At 52.4% G+C, this 13,239-nt stretch overlaps 1 protein-coding gene across 1 annotated transcript in view; it reads left to right on the plus strand.

The window, feature by feature from the left end:
* The first annotated feature begins 679 nt into the window (after positions 1-679).
* The window catches only part of LOC123454697 (probable ATP-dependent RNA helicase DHX34), a 45,813-nt gene continuing 33,253 nt past the window's right edge, over positions 680-13,239 (plus strand). Inside the window, exons 1-3 of the mRNA XM_045133556.1 lie at positions 680-819; positions 9,904-10,014; positions 11,722-11,939. Coding sequence (XP_044989491.1) covers positions 681-819; positions 9,904-10,014; positions 11,722-11,939 — 468 coding nt within the window. The 5' untranslated portion in view covers position 680. The remainder of the gene's footprint in view (positions 820-9,903; positions 10,015-11,721; positions 11,940-13,239) is intronic.

A 13,239-nucleotide genomic window follows, 5' to 3' on the forward strand; every position in this document is an offset into this window, starting at 1 on the left:
ATTGCACCCCCCTGCGCTGAGGGGTACTTGGGTCCCGGCCGCGCTCCATCGCGGCGAGGGGCGTGGCCAACCCCGAGGACCGTGGCCCAGGCTTCAAGGGCGGACCAATGGGGGCGCCGGAGGGCGTGGCTCTGCCCGGTATGGGCGTGGCCTTGCGAGCGTGGGCGGGGCCACAGGACGCGGTGGGAGCCTCGGGAGAAGAAGATGCTCCTGGCAGCCGTGTCTCCGCCGCCTCCCGTGCCCGCCACCCTCGGGCCGCCCTTACTAGCTAGCGGCGAACCTCCCCTTTCTATCTCTCCGGGACCCTCCCCTCGCCCTGAGCAGGACTTTGGTGGGGTGGGGGCTCAGCCCTCCGCTCCTCCGGGGCGAGGGGGGACGGGGAAGGGGAGCGAGGGAAAGGGGGAAGCCCCGAGAAAGAGAGGAAAAAGGGGGTCTCATTCTCCCCTCGCATCCCAGTGGCTTCAACCAAGTCCCCAGCTTGGGTGAATCTTAGAGAAAGACAGAGAGACTCATCCCTCACTTCTCCATGGAGAACCACCCCCTTCCTCCTCCTGCTCCTCCTCCGCGGCTGCCACCTCCCATCCGTGCTCCAGGCTCTGTCAGCGCTCAGCCCCCTCCCTCCCTCCCCCAGTCCTCGCCACCCCCCCTCCCCCTCCCTCCCCCCCCCCACCATGAGGATGATGGCCGCTGGCGCGGTGCTCGGCCTCTTCACGGCCTCCGCGGCCCCAGGGTCCCCCATGGAGCCCGAGGCCCCGGATTTCCGCAAGAGACCCCTCGAGACGCCCCGAGGTGGTCTGCAACAAGGTAGCAACACCGGAGGTGAGTTTTCAAGGGCCGCGGGACTCCCCGGCGTGGCGTGGCGGGGGGGGGGGGTGCGATGGTGTGTGTGGGTGTGTGTGAGAGAGAGAGAGAGATGAGAGGGGCTGGGCTCCATGTTGGAGCCCCTCCGTGGGAGACGTGTCACAAGGAAAGGTGCCTGTCACTGGGGGGGCGGGGGGAGGGCTGTGCCAGTGTGACACATTAGTGAGAAGGTGTGTGTGGCAAGTAAAGGGGGCGTGTGGGAGAGGCCAAGTGGGCTGGCTCTGGCTGTGAGCCCTGAGAAACCCAGGATGAGAGAAAGGGGTTCAGCGTGTGTGACATAGGCATGAACGGGGTGGAGTGGGGCTGGGAAAAGCTGCTTGAGGGGATGTGACAAGAAAAGGGTGTGGGTGTGACTCCAGAGAGGCTGTGTGGTTGGGTGTGAAACATGGAAGTGTGCAACGGTAACATCCAGGGGGCGTGTGTGTAACAGAAGCAGGTGGGGGTTATGACAAGGGGCTGGTGGGTGAAACCTGTGAAGGTAGGTTAACCAGAAAAGGGAAAGACGGGGTCCGGAGCGACAGAGGACGTCTGCGTATGACATCTTGGAGAGGGATTATTTGTGTGTATGTGTGTAACAAGGAGAGTGTGGAATGGCTGGGTGTGTCACACCAGAGATGGGGGAGTGATTCTGGGTGTGTGCATGTGAATTTGTCAGGTGACTGAATGTCAGATACCACAGAGGTGTGTAGGTAGCACGAGAACCCCTCCATGTGTGTGACCAGGGTGACGGGCACATAGCAGAGAACCCAACGCTAAGCCAGGGGGCCAAGTGCTCCTGTTTGCAGGGAGCAGGCAGGCTTTGTGGAGGGGGTCCCCAGAACCTGGCTCCGGCAAGGAGGGAGACCCTAGAACAAACTCCTTTCCACCGCCCCTATCATCTTGCCCCAAATCCCTTCTTTCTCTGGTCTTTTCCCCCCGGTTAGAAGAGAGTTGGCTGGTGGGGTGTACTCTTCCTTCCCTCCTGGGGCTGAGTGTGTGCATCGGGGCGGGGGCGGGTTCCCACACCTCCCCTGGGAGAAAGCCAAGCCCCTCTCCTCCTTTCTCTCACCTCAGGGCCCCTCACCTCCAGGCAGGTGGGGCCAGGAATTAAGGCCCCCTTTGGAGGCCTTTGAGGGTGTGCAAAAGAAATTGGAGGAAAGGGAAGTTGGGGGAGGGGTGGAAGAGAATTTCCTGTCCGTCTTCCTGCACCCCCACACCCTCAGCACACACATGAAAATGTCCACACCGACTTCCTTCCCTGCTTCCTGCCCTGTGGCCATTCCCAGTCCTGGCAAGGATAGGGTGACCCAGGAGTTCCCTGAGCCCAGTTTGGCTGCTCAGCTCTCAGGGCAACAGGGAAGGGGGGGTCCCTCCCTCATCTTAAAGGGAATGAGGTGTTCTAGGTTTGGCTCAGCTGCACAATATTACAGTGAATGGCTGCTAGTGTAATGACTGTCGCCTCCACTGCATGTAACACTTACTACAAGCAAGACGGGCTCTGAGACGGATGAATTTCTCAATACAGTCCTCCTGGGAGATGACTTAAGGTCTGGCTTTACAGATAAGGGAAACTGAGGCTCAGTAAAATGAAACAGCTTGTCCAAGGTCACAGGGCTCTTGAGTGGTGACATCAGAATTTATTGTCACCTGGGCTGCTTGGTTCTGGGGTACAGATGCTTTGACTGCCCAATCGTGCCTCCTTCTGACATGGCAAAATTAGGTCTCTCCTATGGGGACTATCTCCGGCAGATCCCACACACACATAGACTTCCAGGGTACCCTTGGGGAAACTGAGGCTAGAAGATGCAAAGGGACAGTCCTTCCTTGATAGAAATACTCAGGGGCAGGGCAAGTGTTCACGACTTAGATCTCAAAATTGATAGCTCCTGGGGCTGGAGAGATGGCTCAGCATGAAAAAAAGCTCTTGCAAAGCCTGAGAGCGCCAGGTTCAATTCCTCACTACCCACATGAAGCCAGATGCACAAAGTGGTTCTGCGGATGGAGTTCATTTGCAGTGGCAGGAGGCCCTGGTGTGCACATTCTCACTCTATCTGCCTCTTTGTCTCTCTCAAATAAATAAGTTTTGTTTTGTTTTTAACTGATAGCTCCTAAACTGGGCATGGTGGCACTCACCTTTAATCCCAGCACTTGGGAGGCCGAGGTAAGAGGATGGCCAAGAGTTCGAGGCCTCCCTGAAACTACACAGTAAATTCCAGGTCAACCTGAGCTAGAACAAGACCTTACCTCAGAAAAAAATAATAATAGTAGTCTAAAAAATAAAAATAAATTGATAGCTCCTTTCAATGATGGACTTTTGTGGCTCTAGGAACCTAAGTCATCCCCTCTCTTTTCTGAGCTTCTGTATCCACAGCTGCCAAATGGCACCATGACCATACCCAGTGATAATGCCATAACATCTAGTGACATTATTAAAGCCTTGCACGCAGTTTCATATAAATCTCCCAACACCCTAGGATGTAATCCCAATACTAATAAATTATAATCATGGCTAACATTTATGGTGCCTGGAAGTGTTATGGGAACCGTTTGACGTGGATCATGTAATTCTTACAAGTCTGTTACCCATCGAACCAAAGAGAGACTGAGAAGAGGTTAGGTAACCTGCCTAAGCTAACGTCATTCAGCCAAGCAGAGGCACAGTGGTAGTGATTTGGCCTCAAGAGGCTGGATGAACTGTGTGTGTGTGCACATCCCGCACTGAAGATGCCCTGTTCAAGTAATCACACCCATGCTCACAGGGGCAGGGGCTCTGGTTGGGTGTCACAAGTAGTAACAGAAGGGCAGACTGAACAGATCCCACTCTTTTTGTTTTTTCGTGGTAGGGTCTCACTCTAGTCCAGGCTGGCCTGGAATTCACTACGGAGTCTCAGGCTGGCGTTGAACCCATGAGGATTGTCCTACCTCTTCTTCTGGCATGCTGGGATTAAAGGTGTGCGTCACCATGCCTGACCAGATCCCATTATTCACCTAAGAGCTAGTCCCGCGTTCCTGTGTGCTCCTAGACAGAACAGAGGCGGCAGTGGCTGTTCAGATTGGGTTCCAGGGACTTACTTGCCATTGGGAGGAAGAGGCAACACTAAAAGGAGGACTCCCACTAAAAGATTGGAGGGAAATACAAGCCTTTAATCCAGGCACTTGGGCTGAAGAGATGGTTCACAGTTGCCTGTGAAGTCTAAAGACCCTGGTTCGAGGCTCGATTCCCCAGGACCCACGCTAGCCAGATGCACAAGGGGGCGCACGCGTCTGGAGTTCGTTTGCAGTGACTGGAGGCCCTGGTGCGTCCATTCTCTCTCTCTGTCACTGTCAAATTAATTAATTAATCCCAGCACTTGGGAGGCAGAAATAGAAGGATAACCAAGAGTTTGAGGCCACTGTGAGACTACATAGTGAATTCCAGGTCAGCCTGAGCTACAGTAAGACCCTACCTAGGAGAAAAAAAAAAAAAATCCTTTGGAGAAACTTAGAACAAAATCACCAACTGACGTGGAGGCCAGCCTGAACTACTTGGCAAATTTGAGGCCATTACGAAGCGAATTGGAAAGACCATGTCTCCAGATAAAAACTAAAGAAGGGTTTGAGGATCCAGCTTAGTGGTGGAGTCCTAAAAATCTGCAGTGAGGGGCTGGGGGTGTGCTCAGGGGTAGAGCACTGTCTAGAACCCAAGTGAGGGGCTGGGGTCGTGGCTCAGAGGTAGAGCACTTGTCTAGAACCCACAGTGAGGGGCTGGGGGCATGGCCCAACAGTCAAGGAACTTGTCTAGAATTTACAGTGAGAGTCTAGGGTCGTGGCTCAGAGGTAGAGCACTTGTCTAGAGTCCACAGTGAGGGGCTGGGGGTGTGGCTCAGAGGTAGAGCACTTGTCCAGGATCCACTGAGGGGCTGGGGGAGTGGCTCAGAGGTAGAGCACTTGTCTGGAATCCGTAGTGAGGGGCTGGGGGCATGGCTCAGCATAGCAATGCTAGCCTAGATTGTGCAAGGCCTTGACTCTTTTTTTTTATTTTTGGTTTGTTGAGGTAGGGTCTCACTGTAGTTCAGGATGATCTGGAATTCACTATGTAGTCTCAGTTCCTTTAACTGCTGAGCCATTTCTCCAGTCCCTCCATCATCTATTTTTTTTTAATTTTATTTATTTATTTGAGAGCGACAGACACAGAGAGAAAGACAGGTAGAGGGAGAGAGAGAGAATGGGCGCGCCAGGGCTTCCAGCCTCTGCAAACGAACTCCAGACGCGTGCGCCCCCTTGTGCATCTGGCTAACGTGGGACCTGGGGAACCGAGCCTCGAACCGGGGTCCTTAGGCTTCACAGGCAAGTGCTTAACCGCTACGCCATCTCTCCAGCCCTCCATCATCTATTTTAATTGACTATGAATTTATTTATTTGAGAATGAGACAGACAGGCAATGGGCACACTAAGGACTTTGGCTGCTGCAAACAAACTCCAGACCACACATGCCACCTTGTGCACCTGGCTCACATGGGTACGGGGAGTGGAACCTGGGTTCTTTGGCTTTGCAGGAAAGCGCCTTAGCCACTAAGCCATCTCTGCAGCCCTGACTGTGAATTCTACCATGTGACCCTGTCAGGTGCTGGTCATAATCTCTTCTTGTCCCCAGTCCTCTGAGGATCCTCCTCAGCGGGATTACTGGTGTCTCCCACGGGGTCATGAATGCATCGATCAGTCTCGGGTTGGTGGGGACAACCATGCCATGGGGTTTGTGTTTTCCGCGTAAAAGAATCTCTTCTGGCAGCGCCACCGCCAACTGCTCCAGGCCTGCATCGGTGATGTCAGCCAGGCCCCCCTCAGGGCTTCCTGAGCCTTAGCCAGCCTCAGTGGCACCAACTCTGCCCCCCCCCCCCGCCCCATCCTTACCATTGAGGTCTCTCAGTTAAGAGTGGCAGTGCATGCCTGTAACCCAAGCACGTGAGCACTGAGGCAGGAGGATTGTAAGTGCGAGGCCAGCCTGAGCTCCACAGTGTGTGATTGCTGAAGAGCGAGAACTCACAGTGGTAGGCAGCCCAGCAGCCTGCCTCGCCCATCCCGGGAAGTTTGCGTCGTGGCCCTCGCTCCCGTCACTGCCCCGGTTGCTGGACGCCGAGCCCACGGGCTCTGTTCTGTGCTTGCGTGTGTCCTTGCGGGCTCCCACCTCGGGACCTTCACAGAACCTTCCTGCTGCCTGAAGTTCTAGTCTCTGCCCCATTTGAAGTGATCCCTGCTTGCATGTCAGCGGCTCAGAGATTATGCACTTTGGGGAGGGTCAAAACTGGGTGCGGGGTATGACTAGGTACAAGTTAAGGACTATTTCAGAGGGACAGTGGTCAGGACCTGTGAATAAGTCTCAAAACTTCCATGTCCTCTCTGGCGTGGTGGCGCATGTCTGTAATCCCAGAATTCTGGAGGCAGAGGTAGGAGGATCACTGTGAGTCAGAGGCCACCCTGACAATACATAGTGAATTCCAGGTCTGCCTGAGCTAAAGCGAGACCCTACCTTGAAACACAACAAAAGAAGCATTATCTCTTTGTAGCTGTTTTTTTTTTTTAAATTTTTTTTGCAAGCAGAGAGAAATAGAAGAGAGACAGATGGGCACACCAGGGCCTCCAGCCACTGCAAGCAGACACTAGATGCCTGTGCCGCCTTGTGTGTCTGGCTTGGGTCCTTAAGCTTTACAGGCAAGTGCCTTAACCGCTGAGCAATTTCTCCAGCCCAGCCCATGCACCTGTTTTCTTGTCTGTAAAATGGGAACATGCATGGTTCCTGTCTCCTTGAGTCCGACCAGGGCTAGCTCAGGCTCTGCTCTCCTGGTTGCCTTATTTATTAATGCGACGAGCGCTCACTGTGTTGCCCAGGTGGCCTCAGACTCAGGGACTTGAGCAGCTCTGCTTTAGCGTCCTGGTAACTGGAGCTTTTGAATGTGAATTTTTATAATTTGTGTATGATGTGGGAGGGCATCTTCGTAAGGGTCAGAGACCACTTTGAGAAGTTACTGTTGTGGGCCTCAAGCCACTGCAATTGAATTCCAGATAAGTGCACCATCTTGTGTGCGTGTGTAACCTTGCACGCTTGCCTCACCTTGTGTGTCTGGCTTCTGTGGGATCTGAGGAGTGGAACATGGGTCCCCACTGCAATCCACCTCTACATGTGTGTGCCACCTTATGCCAAAGTGCCACCTTGTGTGCAGGAGTCACCTTGTGCATCTGGCTCATGTAGGTTCTGGGGAGTCAAACCTTGGTCCTTAGGTTAAGCAGTCAAGTGCCTTATTTGCTAAACCATCTCCAGCCCTGTTTTGTTTGTTTTTGTTTTTCCACTTTAACTGTGGAACTCAGTATGTAGTCTCAGGCTGGCCTAGAACTCACAGTCATCCTCCTCCCTCAGCCTCCCAAGTGTTGGGATTCTTGGTGTGTGCTGCCACACCGAACTTGGGTTTTTTTTTGTTTTTGTTTTTTTTTTTTTTGTTGTTATTTTTTCAAGGTAGAGTCTCTGGCCCAGGCTGAACTGGAATTAACTATGTAGTCTCAGGGTGGCCTTGAATTCATGATGAGCCTCCTATCTCTGCCTCCCAAGTGCTGGGATTAAAGCTGTGCACCACCACACCTGGCTTTTTTCTTTTTTCTTTGTGAGCAGACTGAGAGAATGGTCACACCAGGGTCTCCTGCCACTACAAACTCACTCCAGATACATGTGCCACTTTGTCTGTCTGGCTTTACATGGGTACTGGGGAATCAAACCTGAACCATCAGGCTTTGCAAGCAAGCACTTTTAATCACTGAGCCATCTCTCCAGCCCGCTTTTTTCTCTTGTTTCTTTTTCTTGTGGTGGTTTTTCAGGTAGGCTGTCACTCTAGCCCAAGCTGACCTGGTACTCACCCTGTCACACGTGTGTCTGCCCAGGAGGACTGAGCCTCACAGACAGCACCAAATACTGCTCCAGGTCCTTGATGCAAACACCAACTCAAATGAAATTAAGTTACTACTTTAAGATATTTTTAAACTTGTGTTTCTGTTCTTTAAATCTCCAGTAATTTTTTAATACTGTCTGTAAGAAGAATCCATAAAGCCATTACTTTCCTCACTGGTAGATGCTAGACAAGATCTTCACCATTGAGCCATGTTTCCAGCCTGTCACTGTGGATTCTTTTTTTCTTTTTTTTTCTTCCTTGAGGTAGGGTTTTACTCTACCCAGGCTGACTTGGAATTCAGCCTGTAGTCTCAGGCAGGCCTCGAACTCAACAGCAGTCCTCCTGCCTGTGCCTCCCACCAGGAATAGATGGTAAAACCCTATTGCTGAAGACTCCACATACCTTGTCTGCAAGGCCACTGAAAAATCCTGCTGGATCTGAGCTGATAACCTCCTCCATGCAGACCAGCTGACAGAAAGCTGGAAGAAGCCATTCTGCATAGTACAATGGAAGAGAGAAATCACCAATGAAGATACTTAACAGTGGACACTACAAGTCTTAAATTTTACCAGCCAGCCCAAATAAGACAACAGGTGCAATAGTGGTACGTCTGTCATGGTGAAAACCAGCTGCCCTCTAATTGGACTGGAGGCCTGCTGCATGAGAGGGAATACATTCCTGATACTGAAACCCTACAACAGGGCTAGTCATGAGCCCTAGGGGTTCTAACGTCTGTTGCTGTCTGGCTAAATGTATATACTATACTCAAAAAACTGCCCAGTAAGCACTTCTCTTCATGTTCATACCCATATCTTAATGCTACTCTCACTTTTGGTAGAGAATCTTCTCTTTTCAGATGGCAGTGACCTTGGGATGACTCAGAAGGCATCATGGTGTTGAGAAGAAGTGACAGGAGTGCTCAGCACTGAACTATCTCTATCATACCTTCCAAGGCTCAGGGTCTATTGCGGAAGAGGTGGCGGAAAGAATGTAAGAGCCAAAGGAAGGGTAGGACTCCTTAAACCGTGCTCCTCCAGACACAAAATGGCCTGGATATCCATGACCTCACAGTGCCGGGCACTACCTACACAAGACCATCATAATAGGAGGAAATGATCATAGCATGAAGATAAAAGGGACTGATTGGGGGGGGGATATGATGGAGAATGGAGTTTCAAAGGGGAAAGTCGAGGGAGGGAGGGCATTACCGTGGAACACTGCTTATAGTCATGGAAGTTGTTATAAAAAATAAATGAAAAAGATGTGTGGGCTGGAGGGATGGTTCAGCAGTTAAGATTGTTGCCTGCAATTCCGAAGGACCAGGGTTTGAATCACCAGTACCCATGTAAAGCCAGATCCTCATGGTGGCACAGGCATCTGGCATCATTTGCAGTGGCTAGAGGCCTTGGCATCCCCATTCCTCCCATCATAAATAAACAAAATAGTAATTAAACATAATAAGGTGCTTTCTTGCAAACCCTGCCAGCCTAGGTTCAGTTCCGCAGTACCCACAGAAAGTACTGTGGCAGTCAGGTTTGCAATGCTGGCAGAAATAACCCAACTAAGAGCAGCTTTTGGGGAAAAGGGTTTATTTTGGTTTACAGGCTCGAGTTCCATGACAGCAAGGGAAATGACAGCATGAGCAGGGGTGGACATCACCCCCTGGCCAGCCTAAGATGGACAACAGCAACAGGAGAGTGTGCCAAACACTGGCATGGGGAAACTGGCTGTAACACCCATAAGGCTCAGAGGTAGAGCACTTGTCTAGAATCCACAGTGAGGGGCTGGGGGTGTGGCTCAGCATAGGAATGCTAGCCTTGACTTCTTCTTCTTCTTTTTTTTTTTTTTTTTTTTTTTTTTTGGTTTTTTGAGGTAGGGTCTCACTCTAGTTCAGGATGATCTGGAATTCACTATGTAGTCTCAGCGTGGCCCCAAACTCATGGCGATCCTCCTATCTCAGCTTTTCAAGTACCGGGATTAAAGGCGTAGGCCACCATGCCAGGCTCAGGCCTTGACTTCTAACTGCAGTACTGAAAGCAGGGGAGAAGCCCCTGTCTGGTGACTTAAGGCTGTCCCCCCGTGTATACACCTTAATTCACAAGCTCCAAACAGTAATGATTCTCATAATCCTAACTGTACTCTGTCTCAGTTGTCCCCCACATCACAGAAAGAACAAAAGGAGAAACCCACCCTCTACAGTCACACTGGCATCACACCCTAAGGAGCTCACAGCACCGTCCCTTCTTATACCTAACAAGAGGTAATGTCACCAGGACCAAAGCCATAGAATCAAAGCTTGTCACTCACAGGCCAGTGATGTCAATGGTCTGAGACTTAGTCTCCCTGTCTGGAAACTGGGTGCGGTAATGTTTACCACTCTAGGTGGTGATCTGTCTGGTGATATTCCAAGATTGTTTCTGCCCCAGGGTCTTTTCCCAGTACTTACTTTTCTGTCCGCTGAAACCTGTCTTTCTCTGGCTATCTCTTCTCCCCCTTCCTCTCCCCTCATTTTGGGGCTGGCACGAGTGTCTCCCTGTGTGTTCCTGGGTCCTTGCTCTGTGGCCGGCCTTGGTTTCCCTGGAGGTGTCCCAGGCAACTGTGGTGTTGGTTCTCAGGAGACAGTTTCCATGAACGGCTCTCTGGTTATTGTCAGGGAAATGGGTTTATAAGCAGTTGAGGATCCTAGGGGGATTGGGTGTACAAGGTTGCTTGCTGATGCCTAATTAGCATGTGGGGACATTCCTTCCAGCACATAGGCAGTGACAACGGGAAGGTTTACAAAGGTGCTGGCTATGTAAGGAGTTTCCTAGGCAACTGGCCCAAGGCGAGAGGGTTATGGGCAAAGCCTAAGTCTTATCTGCATGTCCAGGCATCCCATGCTTGGAGAGGAAGTGGCTTTACTTCCTGCTGATCTCGGTGTCTGAAACTTTTTGTGTGTTGGGGGGGTGTTCCAGGCTCTCTACAACCCCTGAGAATGGGGGGGGGGAGGAGCACCCCTGCTGGTATAGTCCCTGAAATATATTAATAAGTTCAGGCTGCTGCGACCCCTCCATAGCCTGGGGCCTTCATCTCAGCAGCTTGGGTTTGTGACCACGCCTGCGCATAGTAGGTGCTCACTGAGGACGTGCTTGCATATCTGAAGGAGCAAAGCAAGAGAACACCAGTGCGAAGATGTGTGTGTCAGGGCTGGAGCAATGGCTTAGAAGTTAAGCACTTGCCTGTGAAGCCTAAGGAGTCTGGTTCGAGGCTTGATTCCCCAGGACCCACATAAACCAGATGCACAAGGGGACGCACGCATCTGGCGTTTGTTTGCAGTGGCTGGAGGCCTTGCTGCACCCATGCTCCATCTATCTTATCTGCCTTCTCCTCTTTCTCTCTTTCTTCAAAATAAAAATACACACACACACACACACACACACACACACACACATTTTAAAGACGTGTGTGTCAGTCAGTTTTCCCTTACTGTAACAGACGACTGGGCTGGTCAGCTTCTGAAGTGAGGGCTTGCTGTGGCTTGCGCAGTCACAGAGGCTTCTGCCCGTGGCCAGCTGAGCCAAGCCTTTGGGCTGGTGGCAGGAAATGTGAGCGTAGGGAGAGTAAGACTGCTCACCTCAGGGCCAGAAACAAGAGGAGAGGAGGGCTGAGGTCCCACTGTCCTCGCCAGCCGTACACCCACTGACCGAAGTCCTCCCACTAGGCCCCACCTCTGAACGTTTGCTCCATCTCCAGGTAATGCCAAGTAGGGGAAGAGGCATGAGCCTTAGGGGGCCTCCCTCCAGAACCCATGCCATGGCAATGTGGGGATAAGGAGATGGGAGACTAACTGGGCAGGATGTCCGAATTGGGTCCAGACTATGCACCAGGTCAGTGTTAGGCGGTGAAGAAGTGAGTGTGGTCAGCAGTGAGATGTGTGGCGTTGCCTGCTGCTGAGCAGAGCTCCTCCGTGTCCCTTCTCCGCGCACAGGAAAGGTGAAGGAGATGAGCTACGACCCGCAGGCCAAACTGCAACGGCTGCAGGAGTTCTGGATCAGCCAGGCCAGTGCAGAGCAGCGCAAGGGCCGTGCGGGCCGCACGGGACCCGGCGTCTGCTACCGCCTCTATGCCGAGTCCGACTACGACGCCTTCGCCCCCTACCCGGTCCCAGAAATTCGGAGGGTGGCCCTGGATGCACTTGTGCTGCAGGTGAGACCTGCCTGGGAGAGGACATTCTGGCTGCAGCATCAGGGAGCACAGGAGGTGTTTAGCCAGACCAGCCAGGATATCAGAGCTGGCCGAGCCACTGCAGTGGGGGTGCAGGAACCCCTCCCTCAGAGCCCAAACCGACATGGGAGAATCATTTGGATCCAACAGTTCAGAAGGGAGGGGGAAGGAAGCCAAGTGCTGCTGGACAGCAGAGAAAGTCTGTGGTTTACTTAGCAAGAGGCTGTGAGGGTCCAGACAGGATGGACTATTATTATTCCTTTATGTTTGTTGTCACTGTTTTTCTTTTGCTTTGGTTTTTCAAGGTACAGTCTCACTAGCTCAGGCTGACCTGGAATTCACTATGTAGTTTCAGGGTGGCCTCAAACACAGCGATCCTCCTACGTCTGCCTCCTGAGTGCTGGGATTAAAGACATGCACCACCACACCCAGCATTGTTTTTCTTTTTTTATGAGATAGACGATTGGTACGCCAGGGCCTCCAGGCACGGCAATAGAACTCCAGACATGTGCCACCTTGTGCACACGTGCAACCTTACACATATGTTACCTTGTGTGTCTGACTTATGTGGGATTTGGGGAGTCAAATGTGGGTTCTTAGGCTTCATAGGCAAGCACCTTAACCGCTACACCATCTCTGCAGCTGCTATTTTATATTTTGAAATAGGATCTTCCTCTGTAGGCCAGGCCTCAGCCTGCCTAGTGCTGGGATCCCCACTCCTGCCCCCCTAAAACCTGTCTTCAGCTGCATGAAGGTCAAGGCTCAGGCAGCAGGGAGTTAGGTGGAGCAACTGGCCAGGTGGACAGACAGACCTGCCAGCCCCAGAGACGCCAGGCAGCCCTGAGCTCTCTGGTCATGCTCTTGCAGTCCCACAGGCCACCCTGCCAGCCTGACTCCTTCCAGTTGCCTGAGAGGCACTTGTTACGTGTGCCACGCCAGGCCTGGCGATGGGCCTGGACAGTCACTCAGTTCTCCCCAGCGCCGAGAGGGCTGCTTTTCGGGGCCTCAGGATTAATGGACGCCTTTGTGAGTGAGGAAAGCCCAGCTCCATACTGACACTGAGAGGTGGGGTTTGATCCCTCTGTGCCCCCAGGAGGAGGCATGTCCAGCTGAGGAGCAATGTAGGAACTCTGCTGGATGGGCGGGTTTCCAGGCAGCGAATCCACCATCGAAGTGCTGGGCTTCTGTCCACCTGCCTTTGCCCAGAGAAGGGCCCGAGCACTCCAGCGCCTGTGCACCGCCGCCCGGAGAAGGTTTGCATTGGCCCAGCTCTGGCCCCTGC

This window comes from Jaculus jaculus, chromosome 14, assembly GCF_020740685.1.
Source record: "Jaculus jaculus isolate mJacJac1 chromosome 14, mJacJac1.mat.Y.cur, whole genome shotgun sequence".
NCBI classification, from domain to species: Eukaryota; Metazoa; Chordata; class Mammalia; order Rodentia; family Dipodidae; genus Jaculus; species Jaculus jaculus.